Source organism: Cervus elaphus, chromosome 8 (genome assembly GCF_910594005.1).
Source record: "Cervus elaphus chromosome 8, mCerEla1.1, whole genome shotgun sequence".
NCBI classification, from domain to species: domain Eukaryota; kingdom Metazoa; phylum Chordata; class Mammalia; order Artiodactyla; family Cervidae; genus Cervus; species Cervus elaphus.
The window spans coordinates 31,653,942-31,675,990 of NC_057822.1; the positions used below are offsets into that span (position 1 = coordinate 31,653,942).

General features: G+C 36.1%; 1 protein-coding gene across 1 annotated transcript in view; it reads left to right on the forward strand.

Moving 5' to 3' along the window:
* ABCA12 (ATP binding cassette subfamily A member 12) overlaps positions 1–21,046 on the forward strand; it is a 189,194-nt gene extending 168,148 nt beyond the window's left edge. The window contains exons 42-53 of the mRNA XM_043910133.1: positions 710–825; positions 1,968–2,127; positions 3,777–4,030; positions 6,038–6,242; positions 7,792–7,901; positions 8,440–8,581; positions 9,836–9,970; positions 11,989–12,092; positions 12,972–13,064; positions 14,388–14,493; positions 18,199–18,336; positions 19,873–21,046. Of these exons, the coding sequence (XP_043766068.1) occupies positions 710–825; positions 1,968–2,127; positions 3,777–4,030; positions 6,038–6,242; positions 7,792–7,901; positions 8,440–8,581; positions 9,836–9,970; positions 11,989–12,092; positions 12,972–13,064; positions 14,388–14,493; positions 18,199–18,336; positions 19,873–19,974 (1,665 nt within the window). The 3' untranslated portion in view covers positions 19,975–21,046. The remainder of the gene's footprint in view (positions 1–709; positions 826–1,967; positions 2,128–3,776; positions 4,031–6,037; positions 6,243–7,791; positions 7,902–8,439; positions 8,582–9,835; positions 9,971–11,988; positions 12,093–12,971; positions 13,065–14,387; positions 14,494–18,198; positions 18,337–19,872) is intronic.
* The last annotated feature ends 1,003 nt before the right edge of the window (positions 21,047–22,049 follow it).

The following is a 22,049-nucleotide window of genomic DNA, read 5'->3' on the forward strand; positions in this document are numbered from 1 at the left end:
AATGTGTCAAGAAAGCTTAAAGTGCATACTCCTATGAAGGGCTACTTACTACTCAGATTCTGTTATTATATTTCTGGTCCTGATTCCAATTTTAGGACCTTTTCCTCTCTAATTAGCTTACCATCTCTTTCATTGTGTACATCTTGCTGCAAACTCCTCAGCATTTACTTTTTTTCTTGCCAATGAAACACTGAATTCTTTGTTCATATCCCTGTGATTCCAAGAATGTGTAGTACCCACTGTCCTACTGTTTTGCACAGAGTGGCTCTGATAACCACAGAGTGGTTACCAGTCACACTGCTCACCAAGCCTTAGAATTCGGCCATCTGAGAGAGTTCCAGCATTCAAAATAAAATCAATACTTTGAGGACTGAATCTAATACCAAGATACCTGGCTGTCTTATCTTTTTCACTGAACCTCTGTCACCAAATGATCCCAAGTCTCAAAGTCTGGAGGCAGGAACGCCAGGGACTCGGAGTCACTCTATAAAGATGGAGACTGGCTTGACCTCTTATTGCAGGAGATGAATTCAAGAGTGAGATCAGTGTAAAATGAACTGAATGTTACAAGCAACAGGAATATAGATAATAATTCATTTCTTGAAGTGTTTCTAGGTCATTTTGTTACAGTTTTAAACTAGATGGGCTATTGATTCAAAAAAAGAAAAAACTTGCCATATGTTAAACGTTGTTTTGCATATTCCCACAGGCCTTCTACTTGGTGCCCGTGGCGTTTTCAATTGGTGTCATTGCGATTTTCAAGTTACCTGCCTTCTATAGTGAAAACAACCTAAGTGCTGTATCTCTCCTACTTCTGCTGTTTGGGTAAGCTGTGGTGAAAGAAGAATTTATAGAATTAAATGCTCCTAGATGCAAACCTAAATCTCATTAGCTAATTTACAAATGTCTTGGGGTTTCATTAGCCATGAGTAATGATTAGCAATATATTACACTTGCTAGTCCATAGTTTGTAAAGTGTAATACTTGTGAAAATTAATGTTGTTATTAATAGTATACCTATTATTAACGAGCACTTACTGGGTGCCGAATGTCACACTTAACAATTTACATTCGTAATTTAATTTACAACAAATGGAGTCTTTAAAATGATCAGAAAAATGTACAGATGTGTGTGAATTTATGTACTAACAAATTGTGAGTATATATAAATATATATGATGTTAAAAAGTGAATATATTCATGTATATTTATTTTTATTATTATGGATGCCTAAGAAAACAGACATAAAATTGTTTCTGAATTAAGGTAATTAATATGAGTAGTATAGTTCAATATCAATACTTTAGTAGCACTTCTTTTTGCCCTGAATGCATGAGTAGTATCCATTTAGTTAGCAATTGTAGCTAACTAAATTGTAGCCTGATGAAGGATCTGTCTCTAGTTTTACTTCTCTACCTCAAAGGTTACTCAAGTGTTTGCTCAAAACAGGACATGTAACTTCTAAGCATGCTCTGCCTTCTTAGCTAGCCAACAATGATGTCATTTTTTTCTCAACTTTAAATTATAATATATTATATATATATATATATATATATATATATATTAAACTCATATTTCCATCCAAAAAAAAAATCTTGCCTGAGTGAGGTACCAGTATTGTATTGTTTAGTCACTCAGTCATGTCTGACTCTTCACAAGTAAAAATTAATTTGTGGTTGTAACGACTACTCAAGATTCCTTAAAAGTACGCTTCATGATTTAGTCATATTGTGACATTGTAAAATACATAACATCTTTATTGTAGGGGTAAAAAAAAGTGTGTGCTTTAGATTTTTTTTTTTTTTTGGCTGTTGTTAAAAAGAGAGATAAAAAAGAGGTCTAACTACAAGGCTTGACAACTCATCCTAATGTTTATTTTCACTTTGGAACACCATCTAAGCTATTTATTTATTTAGTAAAAGAGTAATCATGGTATGATTTTAATTCTTAGTATTCTTAATATAAAGGTATGCCACATTTTCTTGGATGTACTTGCTGGCTGGGTTCTTCCATGATACAGGAATGGCTTTCATCACTTACGTCTGCATCAACCTTTTTTTTGGCATCAATTCCATTGTTTCCCTGTCGGTGGTGTACTTTCTTTCCAAGGAAAAGCCTAATGATACGGTAAGGTCCTTTATTAGTCTGCTAAACTTCAGTGATTGGATCAAATGCTTCAACATGTTCAAGGTGGAAAGATTTTTTTGTATTTCGCATTCTCTAAATAGAATAGAGGAATTTCATTTGATTGTATTAAATGTAGTGGAGGGGAAACTATGGCCTTTAAAAATTCTTTTTAGAATTTTTAATTTAATGTCTCTGGTAGTATGTATCTAGTTTAATGTCTCTGTATTTTCTGGTGAAACACAGGCATCATTTTATTGTAGAGCACCAAGCAAGGAGTCGAGTCAACTAAGGCTTGAAGGACATAAATTCCCCTAGTGACTTTCAGAGAAGGGTTTTTATTAAAGACAGGGTGAGGGAGACGAGGTTGTGGGGTATGTGATCAGCTCATGGACATTCTTCTGATTGGTTGGTGGTTAGGTAATTGGGGTCAATCTCATCAGTCTTCCAGTTCCAGTCATCTGGGGTCTTTGTGCTTGTGGGCAGCTTACAAGTTAACTTCTACCACCTGGGGTTTCAGTATCTACAAAACAGCTCAAAGGATTTGGCTCCCTGATTGTATTTATGCAATGACAAAACTATTGACATTTGATAGGGCTTGAGTAGGGGAATGGAGATATTCAGTCAGATACTTTGTATGGCAGTAGAGAAATCATGCAGCCAATCAGTCAGCTAAACTTCTTACTTATTAATAAATTGTTATGGTATGGTAGGGACAAAGACAACATGTCTTAGTTGTATGACTATGAGTTAAGATTCATTTGAACATCCATAGAGAAAAAACCCAACCCATTCCCTTTCAGTCATGTAGTGGAATCTACTTCTTTGTAAGCATCACTTTCCACTCATAGCTAACAATTATGATTAGTGAGGAGGGAAGCCCTAACAATGCTGGACAATTGAATGGAAAAGAATAAAGAGAAAATGAAGGAAGGAATAGACAAGCATACTCCAGGAGGAATAAGAAAATTCATGAGCTGCAAGTGGTTGGTCCCAAGTATGAATAGCATGAAAATGTGCCATTTGCTCCTCTTTGAGATAGGTTGTTTCTCCTTCCATATCATTTTACCATTTTATTCCCTCTTCAAGTAGGAATTACCTTAGTTCCAAAACTTTACTAAATCCCTCTTTACTCAGGCATCTACCTATGTGTTAGTTGCTCAGTCGTGTACAACTCTTTGTGACCCCATGGACTGGAGCCCGCCAGGCTCCTCTCTCCATGGAATTCCCCAGGCAAGAATACTAGAGTGGATAGCCATTCCCTTCTCCAGGGGATCTTCCCAACCCAGGGGCTGAACCTGGGTCTCCCACATGCAGGCAGATTCTTTATCACCTGAGCCACCAGGGAAGCCCCACAGATACTCTATCAGACCCCAGTACCCTTGCTATTACTACACTCTGAAGTCCCCAGGGTTTGGCCTGATGCCTTAGACCATCTCAAAAATGTATATAATCCTTTTCTGCTTTTATTTTGGTAATAAATCTCCACCATTTGGTTATAGTAAATGTTTATATGTAAATTCAGCATGTACTTGCAATAATTACCAATCTAGATAAGCTTCTCAAGTTTCAGTATTTATCTACATCTAGTTTCACATTTTCATCAATTTGTTGAAAACTTAACACTGAACTTTTTTTTTCTCTTATTTCAGACTTTAGAACTTATTTCTGAAACCCTCAAGCGCATTTTCCTGATTTTCCCACAATTCTGTTTTGGCTATGGTTTGATCGAACTTTCTCAACAACAGTCGGTCCTAGACTTCTTAAAAGCATATGGAGTGGAGTATCCAAGTGAAACCTTTGAGATGGATAAACTAGGTGCAATGTTTGTGGCTTTAGTTTCTCAGGGAACCATGTTCTTTTTCTTGCGACTTTTAATCAATGAGTGGCTAATAAATAAACTCAGGTAAATACAATGAAAACAGTGTTTGACATCCATGACAAAACTCAATGCAAAATGTTCAGAGAACGGTCTAAGCTTTTCCATTAGTGAAATGGAAATGTTTTGCTCAAAAAACTTTAAAAGTTGTAGCACAATTCACAATCTCTTTCATTCAGTAAATAGTTCTCAAGCCTTATTATGATTCTGCAAGTATTGTAAAATGAAGTAGTAAAATTAAATTAGCCCAGTTGTTAGCCTAAAAGAGATCAAGATTCAGTGGTAGAGAGAAAACATGTACAGAAACATAAGATACAGTCTTTGAGTTGTGTTTAGAAGGATAGAAAGTAGAAGTGGGAAAAGAGAATTGTGTATGTAGATATTAGTAATATATTCAGAAAAAGAAGATTGAGTAAAATGATGACAGAATCATAAATAAACATCATTGACCCAACAATTCTATTCCTAGGAATTTTCCCTACAGATATGCTAACAAATATGCAGAACTATGTATATATAAATTTATTCATCATAGTAACCATTCCTAATAGCAAAAGAATGGAAATAACCTAAATGTACTGTATTTGGGACTGGTTAAATAAATTATGTTCATAATTTATAAGTGAAACACTATGTAGCCATTAGAAAGAATGATGCAGTTCACTATGTAATATTTGGAATTACTTCTAATATTTGTTAAGTGAGAAATGCAAGTTTCAGAGCTACACATGAAGTATATTACCATTTGAGTTTTAAAAGGGAAATACATTTTTATGCATTTGTATGCATAAACTATTTCTAATTATGAATGCGTCTGCTAAAAAACTGTATGTATTTGAAGGAGACTTTTCACTAAATATTCTTTAGTACCATTTTAATTTTAATGAATGAAGTGCATGTATTACTTATTGGAAATTAAGATTTAAATTAATAAAAGAAAAGACAAAAACAAAGATAGAAAAATGGGGGGGCATATTTGAGAAATAAGTAATAAAATTTGATTAGAGCATAGACTAAATATAATGAAAGAGTAGGAGCTGAAGCATGGGGTTGAAAAATTATGGAGTATACTGATTGCTTGGTTAAAGAGTGATAGCTTGGACTTTACTCAATAAACAAATATTAATAGTAGCACATTGAAGGTTTTTTAACAGAGACCAACAATCAAATGGTGCTTTAGGAGCTATGATTTTGTGGAGGTAGTGCAGACTAGAAGGAAAGATTCAGAGACAATGGAGTGGTTTGAGGTTCCCTGATAAACCTAGTGAGAAAGAAAATGAAAGCCTATGATGGTAACAGAAACAGAAAATGATAAATAACTGGCTGTTTTTAAGGTATTTCCAGTATTAGGATGCTGACTGCATTAGTGGATTTTAGAATGGGGAAGATTCAAAGAAAACATCACAATTGGAATCTCTAGGGATGTCATTAAAAGAAACAGGGACATTGGGAGGAAGACCTAAATTGACTTGTTGGTTTTGTTTTTTTTGGTATTCAGTAGACAAGATACTGAAGTGGGTTTGAGATTTCTTAGAGTTTTCAGGACTGATAACCTTAATATATTGGCTAGGTCCTAGGCAAGACATTCATAATAAAGAAAAAAAAAAAAAAGACTATAGAATTACATTAGTATTATTGATGACCAAAGAATAAATAGGACAAATTAAAAAAAAACAATGATCATTGATCATGGTCTTCTAAGTGTTGAGTCCTACTAATGACTCTGGTCTCTCTGTTAGGAGTAACTTTCAAACCCAAACTAAAGTTCCCGGTTACTGAAATTAAGATTCTGACTTGTAATAGGGAATCTGTAAGTATTTAAGTCATTGAAAGCAAAAACTGTTTCTCAAATATGATAACAAGTGTTATTATAAAGAACACCCATGCTAATTTTTAAGTTATTTAGCAAAATGCATAAAAAATTTAAAACAAACTTGGCACACTTTTGTGAAGTGAGAACTTTTAAAATGATGTCAAAACCGAGTGGTGTCATTTCAAAATTATTGATGCCAAATCATCGGGTTCATTTTTTAGGCTCTTCTTTAGAAAATTTAGCTCTTCATCTGTTATTGAGACAATAGATGAAGATGAAGATGTGCAGGCTGAAAGATTTAGAGTTGAGAAAGGTGCAAATGATTATGACCTGGTCCAACTCCATCGTCTCACAAAGACTTACCAACTTATCCACAAAAAGATTATAGCTGTAAACAACATCAGCATTGGGATACCTGCTGGGGAGGTAAGGAACAATGTTTTGTTTCTAACAATCCTTTATATGGAGGAGGAAATGGCAACCCACTCCAGTATTCTTGCCTGGAAAATTCCATGGACAGAGGAGCCTGGCAGGCTGCAGTCCATGGGGGTTGCAAAAGAGTTGGATATGACTGAGCATGCAGGCATGCATGCATCCTTTATGTTGACATGGTAAGTGACAAAAATTTTGTCTTTCCTTAATTTTTTTCTAGAAATATGAAGTCAGTCTTTGAATATTTTGATGAATTCTATATATATATAATTTACATGTGTCTATGTGATACTTATCCTGTAACCTTCCCCTCTTGGCAGGGAGGACTCACCGTATCCTGATCCCCTTCCCAAGTTAGTATCCTTCTTGAATGGACTTTCAGTCAAGAAGTCTGTTCAGGGAGCTCTTTTCAACTCTTAGTTTTTAGGCCTCTTCAAAAGACAGCATATAGAAGTCAGTTGTCAGAACTGAGGTCCTAGAATTGCATTCATATTCATATTATTGCTGTTTTCATAGAAGCAATAGTAAGACAGCTTTGAAAGCAGAAAGAGAATGTGGGTATTTCCGTTTTTGCCGAGGCGGGCTGCAAACTAAACGCATCAAATTTATTCAATCGGATAAAGAGATTATTTCTTCAGTTACTTATTTAGTAAAGTTGTGATTTTGTGTGAATAATTTTAAATTTGTAAATGCAGTTACTTTGTCAGGTTAGCACATCTGCCTTATTGGATATTCTATCATGTCACACAGAGGCATGCTAGAATATAATATGTAAAACAAGTCCTAGGTATATACACAAATATTCAGATGGTTAAAGGAGAAAAAGATACTTAAGCACCCATTTGTTTTAAAAGTGAAAGCTTAGGAAGCTGTGGTACATATACACCATGGAATATTACTCAGCTGTTAAAAAGAATTCATTTGAATCAGTCCTAATGAGATGGATGAAACTGGAGCCCCTTATACAGAGTGAAGTAAGCCAGAAAGATAAAGAACATTACAGCATACTAACACATATATATGGAATTTAGAAAGATGGCAACGATAACCCTATATGCAAAACAGAAAAAGAGACACAGAAATACAGAATAGACTTTTGAACTCTGTGGGAGAAGGTGAGGGTGGGATATTTCAAAAGAACAGCATGTATACTATCTAAGGTGAAACAGATCACCAGCCCAGGTGGGATGCATGAGACAAGTGCTCGGGCCTGGTGCACTGGGAAGACCCAGAGGAATCGGGTGGAGAGGGAGGTGGGAGGGGGGATCGGGATGGGGAATACGTGTAAATCTATGGCAGATTCATATCAATGTATGACAAAACCCACTGAAATGTTGTGAAATAATTAGCCTCCAACTAATAAAAAAAATTAAAAAAAAATAAAAGTGAAAGCTTTATCCAATGCCAACAAAGCACTGCAATATCCAGTGATTTATTTTTCTTGATAATTTATTTCACCAAAGGAAAGGAAGAAAAGAGATATAATAGAAACGTGTCTTTGGTTTGAATTAGTTTACATCTTTTTTTTTCTCCCTCAAACCAGTGCTTTGGACTTCTTGGGGTGAATGGAGCAGGAAAAACCACCATCTTCAAGATGCTGACTGGAGACATAATTCCTACAAGTGGAAACATTCTGATCAGAAATAAGACTGGGTATGAAAAACAATTGCTTCAAATTACCAACAAAACGTAATTAAATGAGAAAAATAATTAAAGTGAACTTTTGATGTTATTTTGTGGTTATATTATGAAATCCTTAGGAAAAAACCAGCTACTCAAATGAGTGGAAATTTTTAAATTTTTCAGTGTGACTATGATGGTGGGATCATTTTACATCTTTTTACGACTTACCAATTGCCACAACCCAAACAGAACTACCCTCTCAACATCTGAGGGGCTTCCCAGGTGGCGCTAGTGGTAAAGAACCCACCTGCCAAAGCAGGTAGACGTAAGAGGTGTGGATTCGATCTCTGAATTGTAAAGATACCCTGGAGGAGAGCACAGCAAGCCACTCCAGTATTCTTGCCTGGAAAACCCCATGGACAGAGGAGTCTGGCAGGCTGCAGTCCATAGGATCGCATGAAGTCAGACACAACTGCAGTGACTTAGCATGCACACATACCCAGCGTCTGAGGGCTAGGAGGGAAACATCTTTAGAAAGTCATTCATGTTTTTGATGCTTTTTATTCAGGTCTCTGGCTCACGTTAACTCTCACAGCTCATTAATTGGCTACTGTCCTCAGGAAGATGCTTTGGATGACCTGGTAACCATAGAAGAACATTTATATTTCTATGCTAGAATACATGGAATTCCAGAAAAAGATATTAAAGAAGTGAGTATAAATGTGAAGAACTAGTTTATTTGAAAACCATTTTTGTTTATGCTTCCCATCCACCCACCCTCAAGACCAAGTTGATATCTGGAAAACTATGACAATTTTCTCCTGACAGTGATAATGGAGGCAGTATTAGCTTGATTATATATATATATATATATATATATATATGTATATATATATATATATAATAAATGCACCTATGAACTCAGCTTTAGAAACATCTTGGCCCGTATTTATTCCATTATCTTTTAAAAACTGTAGAATAAAGAATGAAATTTGCCTTAGGCTCTGGACTGAGCCTTGGTTGGTGAATGCTTATATATCTTTTAGTGTTCATATAAACATTGAAACTTGGAACTACCTACAAAATGGGCTTCCCAAGTGGCTTGTGGTAAAGAATCCGCCTACCAGTGCAGGAGAAACAGAAGATGTAGGTTAGATCCCTGGGTTGAGAAGATCCCCTAGAGGATAGAATGGCAACCGACTCCAGTATTCTTTCCTGGAGAATCTCATGGGCAGAGGAGCCTGGTGGGTCCATAGGGTATCAGAGAGTTGGACACAACTGAGTGTCTGACTGAGCATGCACAAAATGCCCAAGTGAAATAGAATAGGTTACAATTTGGTTTTTGAAATGTGCTTTTGTACCTCACTGCAATTATTTGCCTTTTTAATGGAAGGACTAATCTTTTGGGCAGTTTTCTCTATTTTTGCAACCCTCGGGGACTACTTAAATCCTCCTAGGATTCCACTATTTGCCAGAGCTATTTAACTACTTAAATAGCCACAAGAACCCAAGATTCCTAAGTTAATACACTACAGTTTTGATCCTGGGTCATTTTTAAATAGACCTAAAGCCTTTGTGACAGCTCACCCCACAGTAAGAAAAAAGATGAAACAGTGATGACAAGCAATAAGAAACCTGCCTTGTAAAGGGGTGGATTCTGTTTTAGCTCTTTGAAGCTTAAAAGTAAATCCTGTGTCAATACAGCAGAAAGAACCATTGTAAACACATACACACATACACGCACATGTACTGGGGGGACAAGAAATCCCGTTTATGAATGAGCCTCCACAGAATTGCATTTATCTCTAAATGAACTATTCATCTTTAAGTGAACCTTTGAAAATAAAGCTAAAATACGTATTTCTCCATTATAAAACTTTCTGTTCACAAGTAGCTCTTTTCCCATTTAATGCTTTAAGGGTTTTGGTGAGGGAAAATCAACAAGTCCTTTTTTCCACCCACAGACTGTTCAGAAACTCCTTGGGAGACTTCACCTGCTGCCCTACAAGGACACAGTTACCGCTATGTGTAGTTACGGCACAAAGAGAAAATTGTCTACTGCGCTGGCCTTGATAGGGAAACCTTCCATTCTGTTGCTGGTAAGAGGATCATTATGAAAAAGGCTACTGCCCATTTAGAATCACATATTCAATTGTGTATATAACATTTCATTATCATTATTGCAATAAGCACTTACTGAGGTCTCATTAGGGGCTGCCCTGGTAGCTCAGCTGGTGAAGAATCCACCTGCAATGCAGGAGACTGCTACTCGATTCCTGGATTGGGAATCACTATGCTGGTTATTTTGTAAAGCACTTCACATATACTGTCTCATTAAGGAAATTTATACCAGGTAATTTGTTGCCATAATAATATGCCCTCAAAAATATTTTTTGTCTGAAGCTATGGCTCAGGTAATTTCAGAGGAAACGTGGGAATAGGAAGTAGCTGAAATAAATTCAGGATGTTCAGATGAGTATGTAAAACTATGACAGAATTTGATTCCCAGTTATTGACGAAATCAGTTGTATTGGTAACTGGTCAGGTGAATTAACACATTTTCCAACTTCTACTAAAAAGGAAATATACGATTTAGGACAATGTGTTGTGCTAAAATGTTATCTCCTTGCTGCTTAAAAACATGAGTTACCTAGCTTGAGATGCAATCTTGAAAATATGCCATTCTATTTTACCTGAATTTTTTGGAAGCAAGAAATACATGTCATGTTAATATTTTGATTAAAGTCTGAAAAATTAAATTGATCACCTGGAAATATAAGTTACCCTAGGGGTGACATAGCATTCTGTTCCCCAAGCCAAACCTTGTGAAGTGTTTATTTCAGAGAAATAAGCTGCCCTTATTCTGGAAGATACCCTTCATTCAGGGACTTCCAAAACTTCAAAAGAGGCTTAACTATGCAATAAAATCACCAGTTATAAATCACCACATTATTTCAGGGATTAAGTAATATAGAAGATCAAATCATTTAAACTGCCCAGTTAGAGTAATGCATAAGGCCTCTCTTTATAATACCGGAAGCATATAATGCATTATCTTCCTGCCAATCGACACTTATAATGGAATTCTATTGTATAAGTGTCCCTTAAATTGAAGAAAACAATCCTTAGGCACCCCTATGAGATAATAGATGTAAAGTGCTTTAAAATGTTAAAAAGCTCTATGCAAATATTATGCGTTAATGAGCTGAATTGAAATCAGGCCATGAGAGAAAGATACTATATATTTTTTATATATATTTACTATATATGCCATTGTCTTCAAAAATAGGAACAGTAACAATATAATCTTTACTGTTTCCCCAAACTAATACTCATTTCTTTCTCTTAATTTCAAATTAACCCCTTGCTATAAAAATAAACCTCTGTTGATCCTATCTGCATACTTTCCATTTCAGACATATATTTTTAATTTTTACTTAATCTTGACCTACAGTTTGATTTTTTTAATCATCTGTCAAGATCTATTATTGCTTGTTTAGCTTCTCCATTGCTGCATTTCTAAGTTTATGCCTGAATAATTTTTCAAAATGTCATTTATTTTAAAATGTAATTTATATCTTTCTATTTGGCATTTTCTGCAAATCTTGCTTTTATTTCCCCCAGGAGTATTAAATTTCAATTAATAACATAAAACTGAAAATACACCTCAATCATATTAACAAAAAAATTGCATTCTCTGTGCTTCACATGGCATATTATCTATCACTCATAGGCACAATTCTACCATCAGGACCAAGGCAGCAATCTTGTTGATGTAGCTTCAGATATATATGTGATGATATAGTATTAAATATCAAAACTCTGGCTTTGTCAGTAATTGAAGCAGATTTTTTTCCAAGAAATATAAGAGACATGTGTAAAGTAACAGAGTGTCAACTTCACTGAGGCACTTTTTAAAACAGATTGACAATTTAAAATGATTAATTTTGAGCTTTTTGACAGCAGCAGAAAGAAGCCCATTAAGTATAAAACAAGTTAGTCACAGGACCTCGAAAAGTGATTTCTGTTCTAGGCAAGTGAGATGCAATGATTCATGTAAAGAACCTCATCAAAATTTAATTAATTTGACAAATTCTTCTTGTAACTTTCTATTAAGGATGAACCAAGCTCTGGAATGGATCCTAAGTCAAAACGGCACCTCTGGAAGATCATTTCAGAAGAAGTCCAGAATAAATGTTCCGTCATCCTCACTTCTCATAGGTAAATTGGGTGTGGAACTTTAGAGTCAGATGACAGATGAGTGGACATAATCCTGTGTAACATATACTGAGAGTGAATTCCACAATTGGATTAAAGTATTTTATGTTCATAGTCAAAAGAGCAAGTCAAGAGGATTTCCTGGTGAGATCCCAGCTATTGCGGTTGGACAGGGCCTAGCAATCTATTAAAAAATAAAATTTTCATAACTTTTGACCCTCTTAACTCAATCATTCCTCTGATTTTCCATTAACTTTTGTGTTTAAGTGGACCTAAGATCTCAAGATGATACCTAAGATCTCCTCTAGTATCATAGTCCATGAAGTCAGAATTATATAATCAAGTACAGGTTAACTAGTTATAAATACAAAAACATAAAAGCTAACTGAGGGACTTCGCTGGTGGCCCAGTGGTTAAGACTCTGTGCTTCCATTGCAGGGGGCACAGGTTTGCTCTCTGGTCAGGGAACTAAGATCTTGCATGCTGTAGGGTGTGACCAAAAAAAAACTAAAAAAAGTCATCTAAATATTGAGTATAAGGCATGATGAAAACAACTTAGTATTGTTTTGGAAATATTTCGTACGAAATGTAGGTCTTAATTCACAGCTTGAAAGAGCTTGAAAGAAGTACTGTTTGATAGAGCAGCAATCCAGGTGAGCAAGATGGCCTCAAGTTTGAAAAGAAACAGTAATAAACCCTATGCAAAGACATTTACGTTATATGTTAAAAGATTTTTTTGTTCTTCAAAGGAAAAGACAGTTTAAGGGACTCAAATATTCAAACAGTATTTCTAAGGTGCCATAAAGAAAAGAGTTAAACTTATGCTTATGAACTTAAGCCAATTTTCTGTGCCCAGAATGCTGACATGATTCTGCCTTTCAGCATGGAAGAATGTGAGGCTCTCTGTACAAGGTTGGCCATTATGGTGAATGGAAGGTTTCAATGTATTGGATCACTGCAGCACATTAAGAGCAGGTAAAGAACAAATGCATTGTTTAACACACGCTGTAGAGTAATCGATCTACCAGTGCTATACTTGCCTTCAAAGATTATCTCAGCAGCCTATCCTACAATGCGTAGTAAAACTGGAATGGAGAAGCTAACCATTGATTCACTTTGAAGTTAAATAACAGTACTGAGGATTGAATGTTTTTTAATTAATAACGCCCAAACCTAGAAGGCCTAAAAGCTAATAATAATGATAATATAATAATGATATGATTATTATTCCCCAACCAAAATACTCTCAGGAAGTAGTTTCAAGAGTTAACTCTGTAACAAATTAGATCTTGACAAGTACATGAAGGCAGTGATTTTTGTCTAGTATGTTTATTTGTCATTTGCATAGGCTTTCAGTAAGCTATTTAACATTTTTACTACATTTAAAATCTTTTAACCAAAATACATTGGGGATGTGTACATGAATATCATGCTATCAAATTAAAATTAAATTAATATATTTGCCAGAGTACATATGCATGTTAATCTTCAAACACCATGACTTTCCTTTATATCTTTATCTGTACAACAGCTTGACTTTCTTACAAAACAAAGTTGATCAAGATATGAAAAAAGGATGAAAAAGAACTTACATGTTATTCTCAGAGAGTCTGCCGCGACTTGTTTACAAACACTACTTTTGATGCAAAAGTATAAAGTATAAAAGTTAGCAGTTATATTGGTTTATTATTTATTTTTAAAACTCCAATGATTTTAATCTCTACAGTTGATACCAAATCTTCAATAATTTGGCTCTCAAGACCTTCTTTGATTTAAATTATAAAGTATTTAGCCCCAAAATTGACATCAATTCCTGGTGGCTTAGATGGTAGAGAATCTGCCTGCAGTGTAGAAGAGCCAGGTTCGATCCCTGGGTTGGGAGGATCCCCTGAAGAACAGAATGGCTACCCACTCTAGTATTCTTGCCTGGAGAATTCTATGGACAGAGAAGCCTGATGGCCTACATACAGTCCATGGGGTCACAAAGGGTCAGACACAACTGAAGGACAGAAGACACACCAGTTCATGGATGCCAAAGAAAGCCAAGACTTCATATTTTATTTCTAATGCAGCTTTTGTCCAAAGGATCTGACTTTATATACTGGTAGAAATAAAAAGTCATGGCAGTGCACTATTTCCAGTTTGCAACATTCCCTGAACTTTTTATTGCAAAGTGATAGTCTTTGTGTAGGAAAAGGGCCTGTAATGGTCAGCTTGGGTCCTGTGTCATTATTTATAATTCCAGAAGAGCTATTTCAGCAAAACATAACTCATATTGTGTTTTGCACTTCTTTCTAGGTTTGGGCGAGGATTTACTGTTAAGGTTCACGTGAAGAATGCCAGAGTGAGCATGGAGGCCCTCACAAGGTTCATGCAACTGCACTTTCCAAAAACATACTTAAAAGTAAGTAAGAGACTGACTGGTTTTGATAGTTGTAATAGGGTAGTGGATGTTTGTTGTTTTCAAGTTGACCATATCTTTATTATTCATCTTAATATATTTATTAGTTCAAGATGGTTAAGATATTCTGAAGCATACTTAGTATGAACAAATAGAATCTTCAAATTAAGTTATATATTTTTGTAGCTGCTTAGGAGTGTCATAATCCTTTTACATACCATTATTTCTTCCTCACAAAGGCTTTATGACCATATTGTATTAGTTTTCAGGTTGGATTGTATACTTAAGTAGTTTATTGGTTATATATGTTAGAGAAGTGAGGGATGACAAATACATATGACGGAGGGCTTTTCTTCTTAGGAAAAAAAAAAAAAATTACAGAGTTCCTGTCTGTATGTCACAGCTAGAAGAGATTATCTCCTTTGCTTTCCTCATTTGAAAAATAAGCCCACAAAGTTTTGAGGAGAACTGCTTGGAAATCAAGTGCTCCAATCACATACTACCTGAAATATCACTCAATTAATTTCATCTTACATATATGTATTAACAGAATGGGCACACACAAATGTATACACATAAATCTCACATAATACACATTTAAATGCACTTGGCAAAAAAGTTATCATTATATCATCTTTGATGTGCAGGTAATTTGTACAAGATGATTATAGCAAATAATTATTTTAAAACGAAAATCAGTTGTGGAATGATGAAAAGAAATTATAAGACTTGGACTGAGATCCAGCTCTACCTGTGTGATTCCAGCAAGAGATTTAAAGTCTCTAAGCCTCATATTCATATTTTATAAATACTGTTGACATCTTCTTCACAAGACTGGTGTGAGAACGAAATGATAAAATGTCCACAAAGATGCTTCATGAACTGTCAGGCACCATATTAACATAAAGTGATTCTGGAAAGCAAAAGAGAGAGCATTTTTAAAAACAATTCTTTTACCTCTACAAAATACTTTTGCCTCAACCTCTGAAACCTAAACTAAGTTCTCCAGGAAGAAATAGCTTTTACGATTCTTATCAAAGACCATTTTCTATGATCTAAATTAAAATCAAATTTAAAATGAAAGAATGCCTTATTTTTTCACAAATCGCATTGGTCATAGTGTTTTTCTTTCAGTGAACTTGAGATTGTATTTGTCCTGGTCTGTTCCTCATGGGACAGAGCTTACAAGACAAGTGCAGTGATGATAAAAGTTTGATGTCTTCCTATGTAGACCATTCTTTACAAGTACATGATGGTTTCCAGATCTCTAAAAGGGAGATAGCAAAACAATAATTTGAAAGTAAAAATAAGTAAGATGGCCTGACTGCAGTGACAGGTGTGATGTAAACACAAATCCATGGGAGGGACTAGACAGTAAGCAAAGGTGTGAGAAGAGGAGTTTCCAGTAATAATCTTGATCTGACCCACAAGGGTTACAGGGGTTGATTATGGAGTAAAAAAACATCCTAACCAAACTAGTATTTAGGAAAGATTATTCTAGCTACTTTGTGCTGGAACATATGAGTGTATATGGTTTCTAGGCTTCTGAAGAGGCTCTTGCAATAACTCAGATATGGAATGATAAGCATCAAGTTAATAATATTGATGGTGCACATAGAGAGGAATGGTTACATTTGAGAGTAAAAATAAATGGAAAAATAAAGGAAAATAAATGGGACATGATAACTGATAAAATATTCAGAAAAGCAAAATGTTAAAGATACTCCAAGGAAATAAGAATAGAGTACTAAGTTGATGGTAATACTATGGACTAAATAAATTGAAAGGATTTTTAGAGTTAAGAAAGAATGTGGCATTATTTGAATGAGATTTCTCCTAGACAATGCTTTTGAAATCTTCCAACTTTAGCCAATATAAATTGAACAACTAATCCTTCGCCTTTTAGAACAATTCTAGTATTAAAAAAAAAAAAGACATTTCTAAAAGTTATCTCTGAAAAAGCTTATGTGAACTTATTGTAATCTGACATTAGCAATATCATTCCACAATATTTTTTCTAGGCAACATTATAGTCACTTTCTAGGTACACATGAATGTAGAATGTTTTGAAATTTTTATTAGCTTTTTAATTTGTTTTCTCTCAGACATTCACAAAACTTATCTGTCTTCAAAAGCCGTTAGTTTCCAAGCATACACATTATTTTTCCAGTTGAGCTATTTCAAATCCTAAAAGATGATGCTGTGAAAGTGCTGCACTCAATATGCCAGCGAATCTAGAATACTCAGCAGTAGTCACAGGACTGGAAAAGATCAGATTTCATTCCAATTTCAAAGAAAGACAATGCCAAAGAATGCTCAAACTAATGGACAATTGTACTCATCTCACATGCTAGCAAAATAATGCTCAAAATTCTCCAAGCCATGCTTCAACAGTACATGAACCATGAACTTCCAGATGTTCAAGCTGGATTTAGAAAAGGCAGAGGAACCAGAGATCAAATTGCCAACATCTGCTGCATCATCAAAAAAGCAAAAGCGTTCCAGAAAAACATCTACTTTTGCTTTATTGACTACGCCAAAGCCTTTGTGTGGATCACAACAAACTCTTAAATTCTTAAAGAGATGGGAATACCAGACCACCTGACCTGTCTCCTGAGAAATCTGTATGCATGTCAAGAAGCAACAGTTAGAACTGGACATGGAACAACAGACTGGTTCCAAATTGGGAAAGAAGTATGTCAAAGCTGTATACTCTCACCCTGCTTATTTAACTTATATGCAGAGTACATTGTGCAAAATGTCAGACTGGATGAAGCACAAGCTGGAATCAAGATTGCCAGGAGAAATATCAATAACCTCAAATATGCAGATGACACCACCCTTATGGCAGAAAGCAACGAATTAAAGAGCCTCTTGATGAAAGTGAAAGAGAAGAGTGAAATAGTTGGGTTAAAGCTCAACATTCAGAAAACTAAGATCATGGCATTCGGTCCCATCACTTCATGGCAAATAGATGTGGAAACAGTGGCAAACTTTATTTTGGGGGGCTCCAAAACCACTGCAGATGGTTACTGCAGCCATGAAATTAAAACACACTTACTCCTCGGAAGGAAAGTTATAACCAACCTAGATAGCATATTAAAAAGCAGAGACATTACTTTGCCAACAAAGGGCCGTCTAGCCAAGGCTATGGTTTTTCCAGTAGTCATATATGGATGTAACATTGGACTCTAAAGAAAGCTGAGAGCAAAAGAATTGATGCTTTTGAACTGTGGTGTTGAAGAAGGCTCTTGAGAGTCCCTTGGACTGCAAGGAGATCAAACTAGTCCATCCTAAAGGAGATCAGTCCTGGGTGTTCATTGGAAGGACTGATGATGAAGCTGAAACTCCAATATTTTGGCCACCTGATGTGAAGAGCTGACTCATTTGAAAAGACCCTGATGCTGGGAATGATTGAGGGCAGGAGGAGAAGGGGATGACAGAAAATGAGATGGTTAGATGGCATCACCGACTCACTGGACATGATTGGGTAAACTCTGGGAGTTGGTGATGGACAGGGAGGCCTGGCGTGCTGCGGTCCATGTGGTCACAAAGAGTCGAACACGACTGAGTGACTGAACTGAACTGATCACTTCCAGAGGAATGAATTTCAGTGTGTTTCTTAGCTCTTGGTCAAGTTTTGTCTAGTCTACTCAGTATTACCTGACATTGATAAATAAATTCCCCCCCCCCCTTTGGTTCCCACAGGATCAGCATCTCAGCATGTTAGAATATCATGTGCCAGTCACTGCAGGAGGAGTAGCAAACATTTTTGATCTTCTGGAGGCCAACAAGACTGCTTTAAATATCACAAATTTCTTAGTGAGTCAGACCACTCTGGAAGAGGTAGGCTGGATACCAAGGTCCATGTACACAATGTCACATTAATACATTCTGATTATTTATTTATTTTTTAAATTTAATTATACATAATTATTTCTTTTTAATGACCTTCAATTTATTTTTAATTGAAGCAATATCTAATCTTGCACCTGAAAAATTTAGGTTAATTTATTTTTAAGTGCATTTTGGGATGTTATTAAAAAATGTGAAGAGTTAACTAATTTTAATGGAGAAAAAAATTTTTTTCCTTCTCTAAGACATCTGTACCCATAAGTTGTCTGTATATGTAAAGCAACAATTATTTTCATCTATAAAACAAATAACTGTTAACACTTTCCTTCCTTTCTCCTTGGAATGTTTCTTAAATAACATTTCTATTGATTTGCTTTCTAGATTGGGGGAGGATGGGGTTATCTAGTGAGATTTTGGTGCCAAAGCTTTAGATCTGCTAGATTAAGGCAACCAAAATGGTAAATGCAGGATTCTTTTCTTTCATTCAAATCATCTGTCTTAGTTACATTTATATACAGTAAGTGGAGGCTTCATGGAGCATCCTCCTTTACCTTTGCACTGTTTTAGTTTTATACAGTTCAACCAATCTGACATATAGAGCATCTGATTGTACCTGTCACTGGAGAGGGCCTGAAAGGGAGGCTAAAGTGGCCTCCAAATCTTGCTGCATCTTACAGAGAGTTTTATTTATGGAGAGTTAAGGCAATTATGGCTTTGCCAACACAGATTTATCCTTGAACTTGTAAGCAGTTACCAGTATCATGTCTCTCAAAATTTTCTGGATGAATCTATGACTAATAGAATTGATGATTTTAAACAAAGTCGTAAAGGTCTGCCTGTTAAATAGTAAGCATAAGGAACATAATGTGATATTTGCATACAAATTTTATTTCAGATTATTAATTCTTAAAACTAGTGAAATTTCTCTCAACGTCATCGTAGAAATGTGTGATAGGAGCTTGGATTGGGCTCCTTATTTATACTTGAAAGATATTGATACAGATCAAATAGACACAAGTATATGGCTATAGGTGTTCAATTATAGTTTTAGATTTTATCATTTATTATGATTATAAATGTAGTCAAAGGTACTATTTTCAAACTCCAGTTAAATTTCAACACCTAGAGGAAGGATTCCTAATGAGAGTTTGTGTATATATTTGGGTGTGCCCCTATGAAATCTGGGGCTTCGCAGGTGGCACTAGTGGTCAAGAACCTGCCTGCCAGTGCAGGAGTTGTAAGAGACACCACCAGTTTGATCCCTGGATCAGAAGAACCCCCCTGGAGGAGGAAATGGCAACTCTCTCCAGTATTCTTGTTTGGAAAAACTCCATGAACAGAGGAGCCTTGTGGGCTATAGTCCATGGAGTCACAAAGAGTTGGACACAACCGAAGCAACTTAGCACTGTGAAATCTAGTTTTCTTTTTATTTGCTCTCCCATTCTGCACACACCACACAAATGCACACCCCTTATTTCTTCCTTTGGTTTACAAGTGCTAATGGCTTCATTTCCCTTGAAAAATCAGGTTTTCATCAACTTTGCCAAAGACCAAAAGTGCTATGAAACTGCCGACACAAGCAGCCAAGGATCCATCGTAAGCACTGACTCTCAAGATGACCAGCTGTAGACTCAGTACCTCCAGCAAAATCAGTCTCAGCAAGTGGCCAATGGCTTCATTTTGGGGAAGAGGCACAGAAGATACAAATTCCTCAAAATATTTAATCTTAAAGTATTATACTGTATTGGAAAGTTGCAACTGTATAAGACTAGCCAGTAACTATAAATGGAAAGTTTTCTTTCTAAGGTCAGTGAATGTTTTTGCTACTGAATTGAATTCCTGTCTGCTTAACACTGTGAGCATGCTAGTGTGTAAGTTGCTGACTCTTATGCAAAGGTGAAACCACTGAAGATGAATGTCTTAATTTATTACTTTCAATAAAATGGCAGCTTAAAAGGAACGGTTATGAGTAGTTGAAAAGTAAGAGTGGAGAAGAAAAGTAAGGTAGCTTGGTAGAACTGGGAAAGCAAACAAAATAATTTATTTTCAGAAAATAGCAGAATGGATATCATCATAAATACACGAATGTTATGAGGTCTAAAGCGCCAAGGGCCAGATTAATTAACCTTGGCAATAAGGAGTGGGTGAAATGTCTAGAGTGTGTGTGTATGTTATTTTCAGTACCTGTAAATAGAGGGAGACTTTACTGAACCCCCCAAAATGCCTTTCTACAAGAATGTTATAGGAGGGCAGTTTACCCTGGTGGTAAACAGAACTACAATGTATTCCCGCACCGCCTTACCAATAGTAAGGCACAGGGCAGAGCAAGAAGCTACTTGCTCTACAGGGGAAATGGATGTGTCAGCTGGGTGGATACAAGTCCTGAAAGACAATAGAGAATAGTTGCTGGCAGGCAACATTTTTCAAAACTGTTCTAGAAAGCTTCATATTCTGGGTCTTTCTGCAGGAAACATTCCTAGGGAAGGAAAATGAATATGAAGACAATTTTCAATTAATTACCCAGCTGACCCAGAATCATATATGTGGCCATAGAATAGACTTGTAACAATGCCAAACTATATGGCCCTCGGGGAAGGTCTCTATATAATGTGTGTGGGGGAGGGGGTGTGTGTGTGTGTGTCTGTCTGTCTGTCTGTCTGTTTGTCTGTATGAATTGTCAGCTTTAGTGCAACTGTTTCTGTTTTGAAAGTCAATAAAGTCAAAATTTAGTAAAAATAATTCATGGTGTCATTTTATTTGTTAGATAAGAGCCAGAAACTTACAAATTGGAGTCATACGGATGGCAGCGTCACATGGGACCTAGCTACTGCATACTTCTCCACCTTCATCACTTTCTTTCTCCTCTTCCTCTTTAGGGTGTAGCCATACTGCCCTCTCTGGTTTGTCCAGTGCACCAAACTCCTTCCTCTCCCCACACCTTCATGTGTATTTTAGTATGCCCCCCTGCTGAAGTGCCCTTCCCCCACAATTTGTGCCTAGCTAATGCACTTCAGAAATGCTATTCTTTCTCAGGGAAATTCCTTTCCCTAATTTTTCAGTTTAACTCCCCAGTCCTAAAACTGTATCCTATTGTACTTCCTAACTTTCTTTTGACTACGCTAAAGGCTTTGACTGTGTGGATCACAACAAACTGTGGGAAATTGTTAAAGAGAGATGAGACTACCAGACCACCTTACCTGCTGCTCGAGAAACCTATATGCAGGTCAAGAAGCAACAGTTAGAGCCAGACATGGAACAATGGATTAGTTCCAAACTGGGAAAGAAGTACATCAAGGCTAAATATTGTCACGCTGCTTATTTAATTTCTATGCAGAGTATATCATGTGAAATGCCAGACTGGCTGAATCACAAGCTGTAATCAAGATTGCCAGGAGACATAGCAATAATTCAAATATGCAGATAATACCACCCTAATGGCAGAAAGCTAGCAGGAACTAAAGAGCCTCTTGAGGAAAGTAAAAGAGTAGAGGGAAAAAGCTGGCTTCAAACTCAACATTCAAAAAACCAAGATCATGGCATCTGGTTCCATCACTTTATGGCAAATAGATGGCGGGGGGTGAGGGGGGCAAATGAAACAGTGGCAGATTTCATTTTCCTGGACTCCAAAATCACTGTAGGTGGTGACTGCAGTCATGAAGTTAAAAGACACTTGCTCCTTGGAAGAAAAGCTATGACAAACCTAG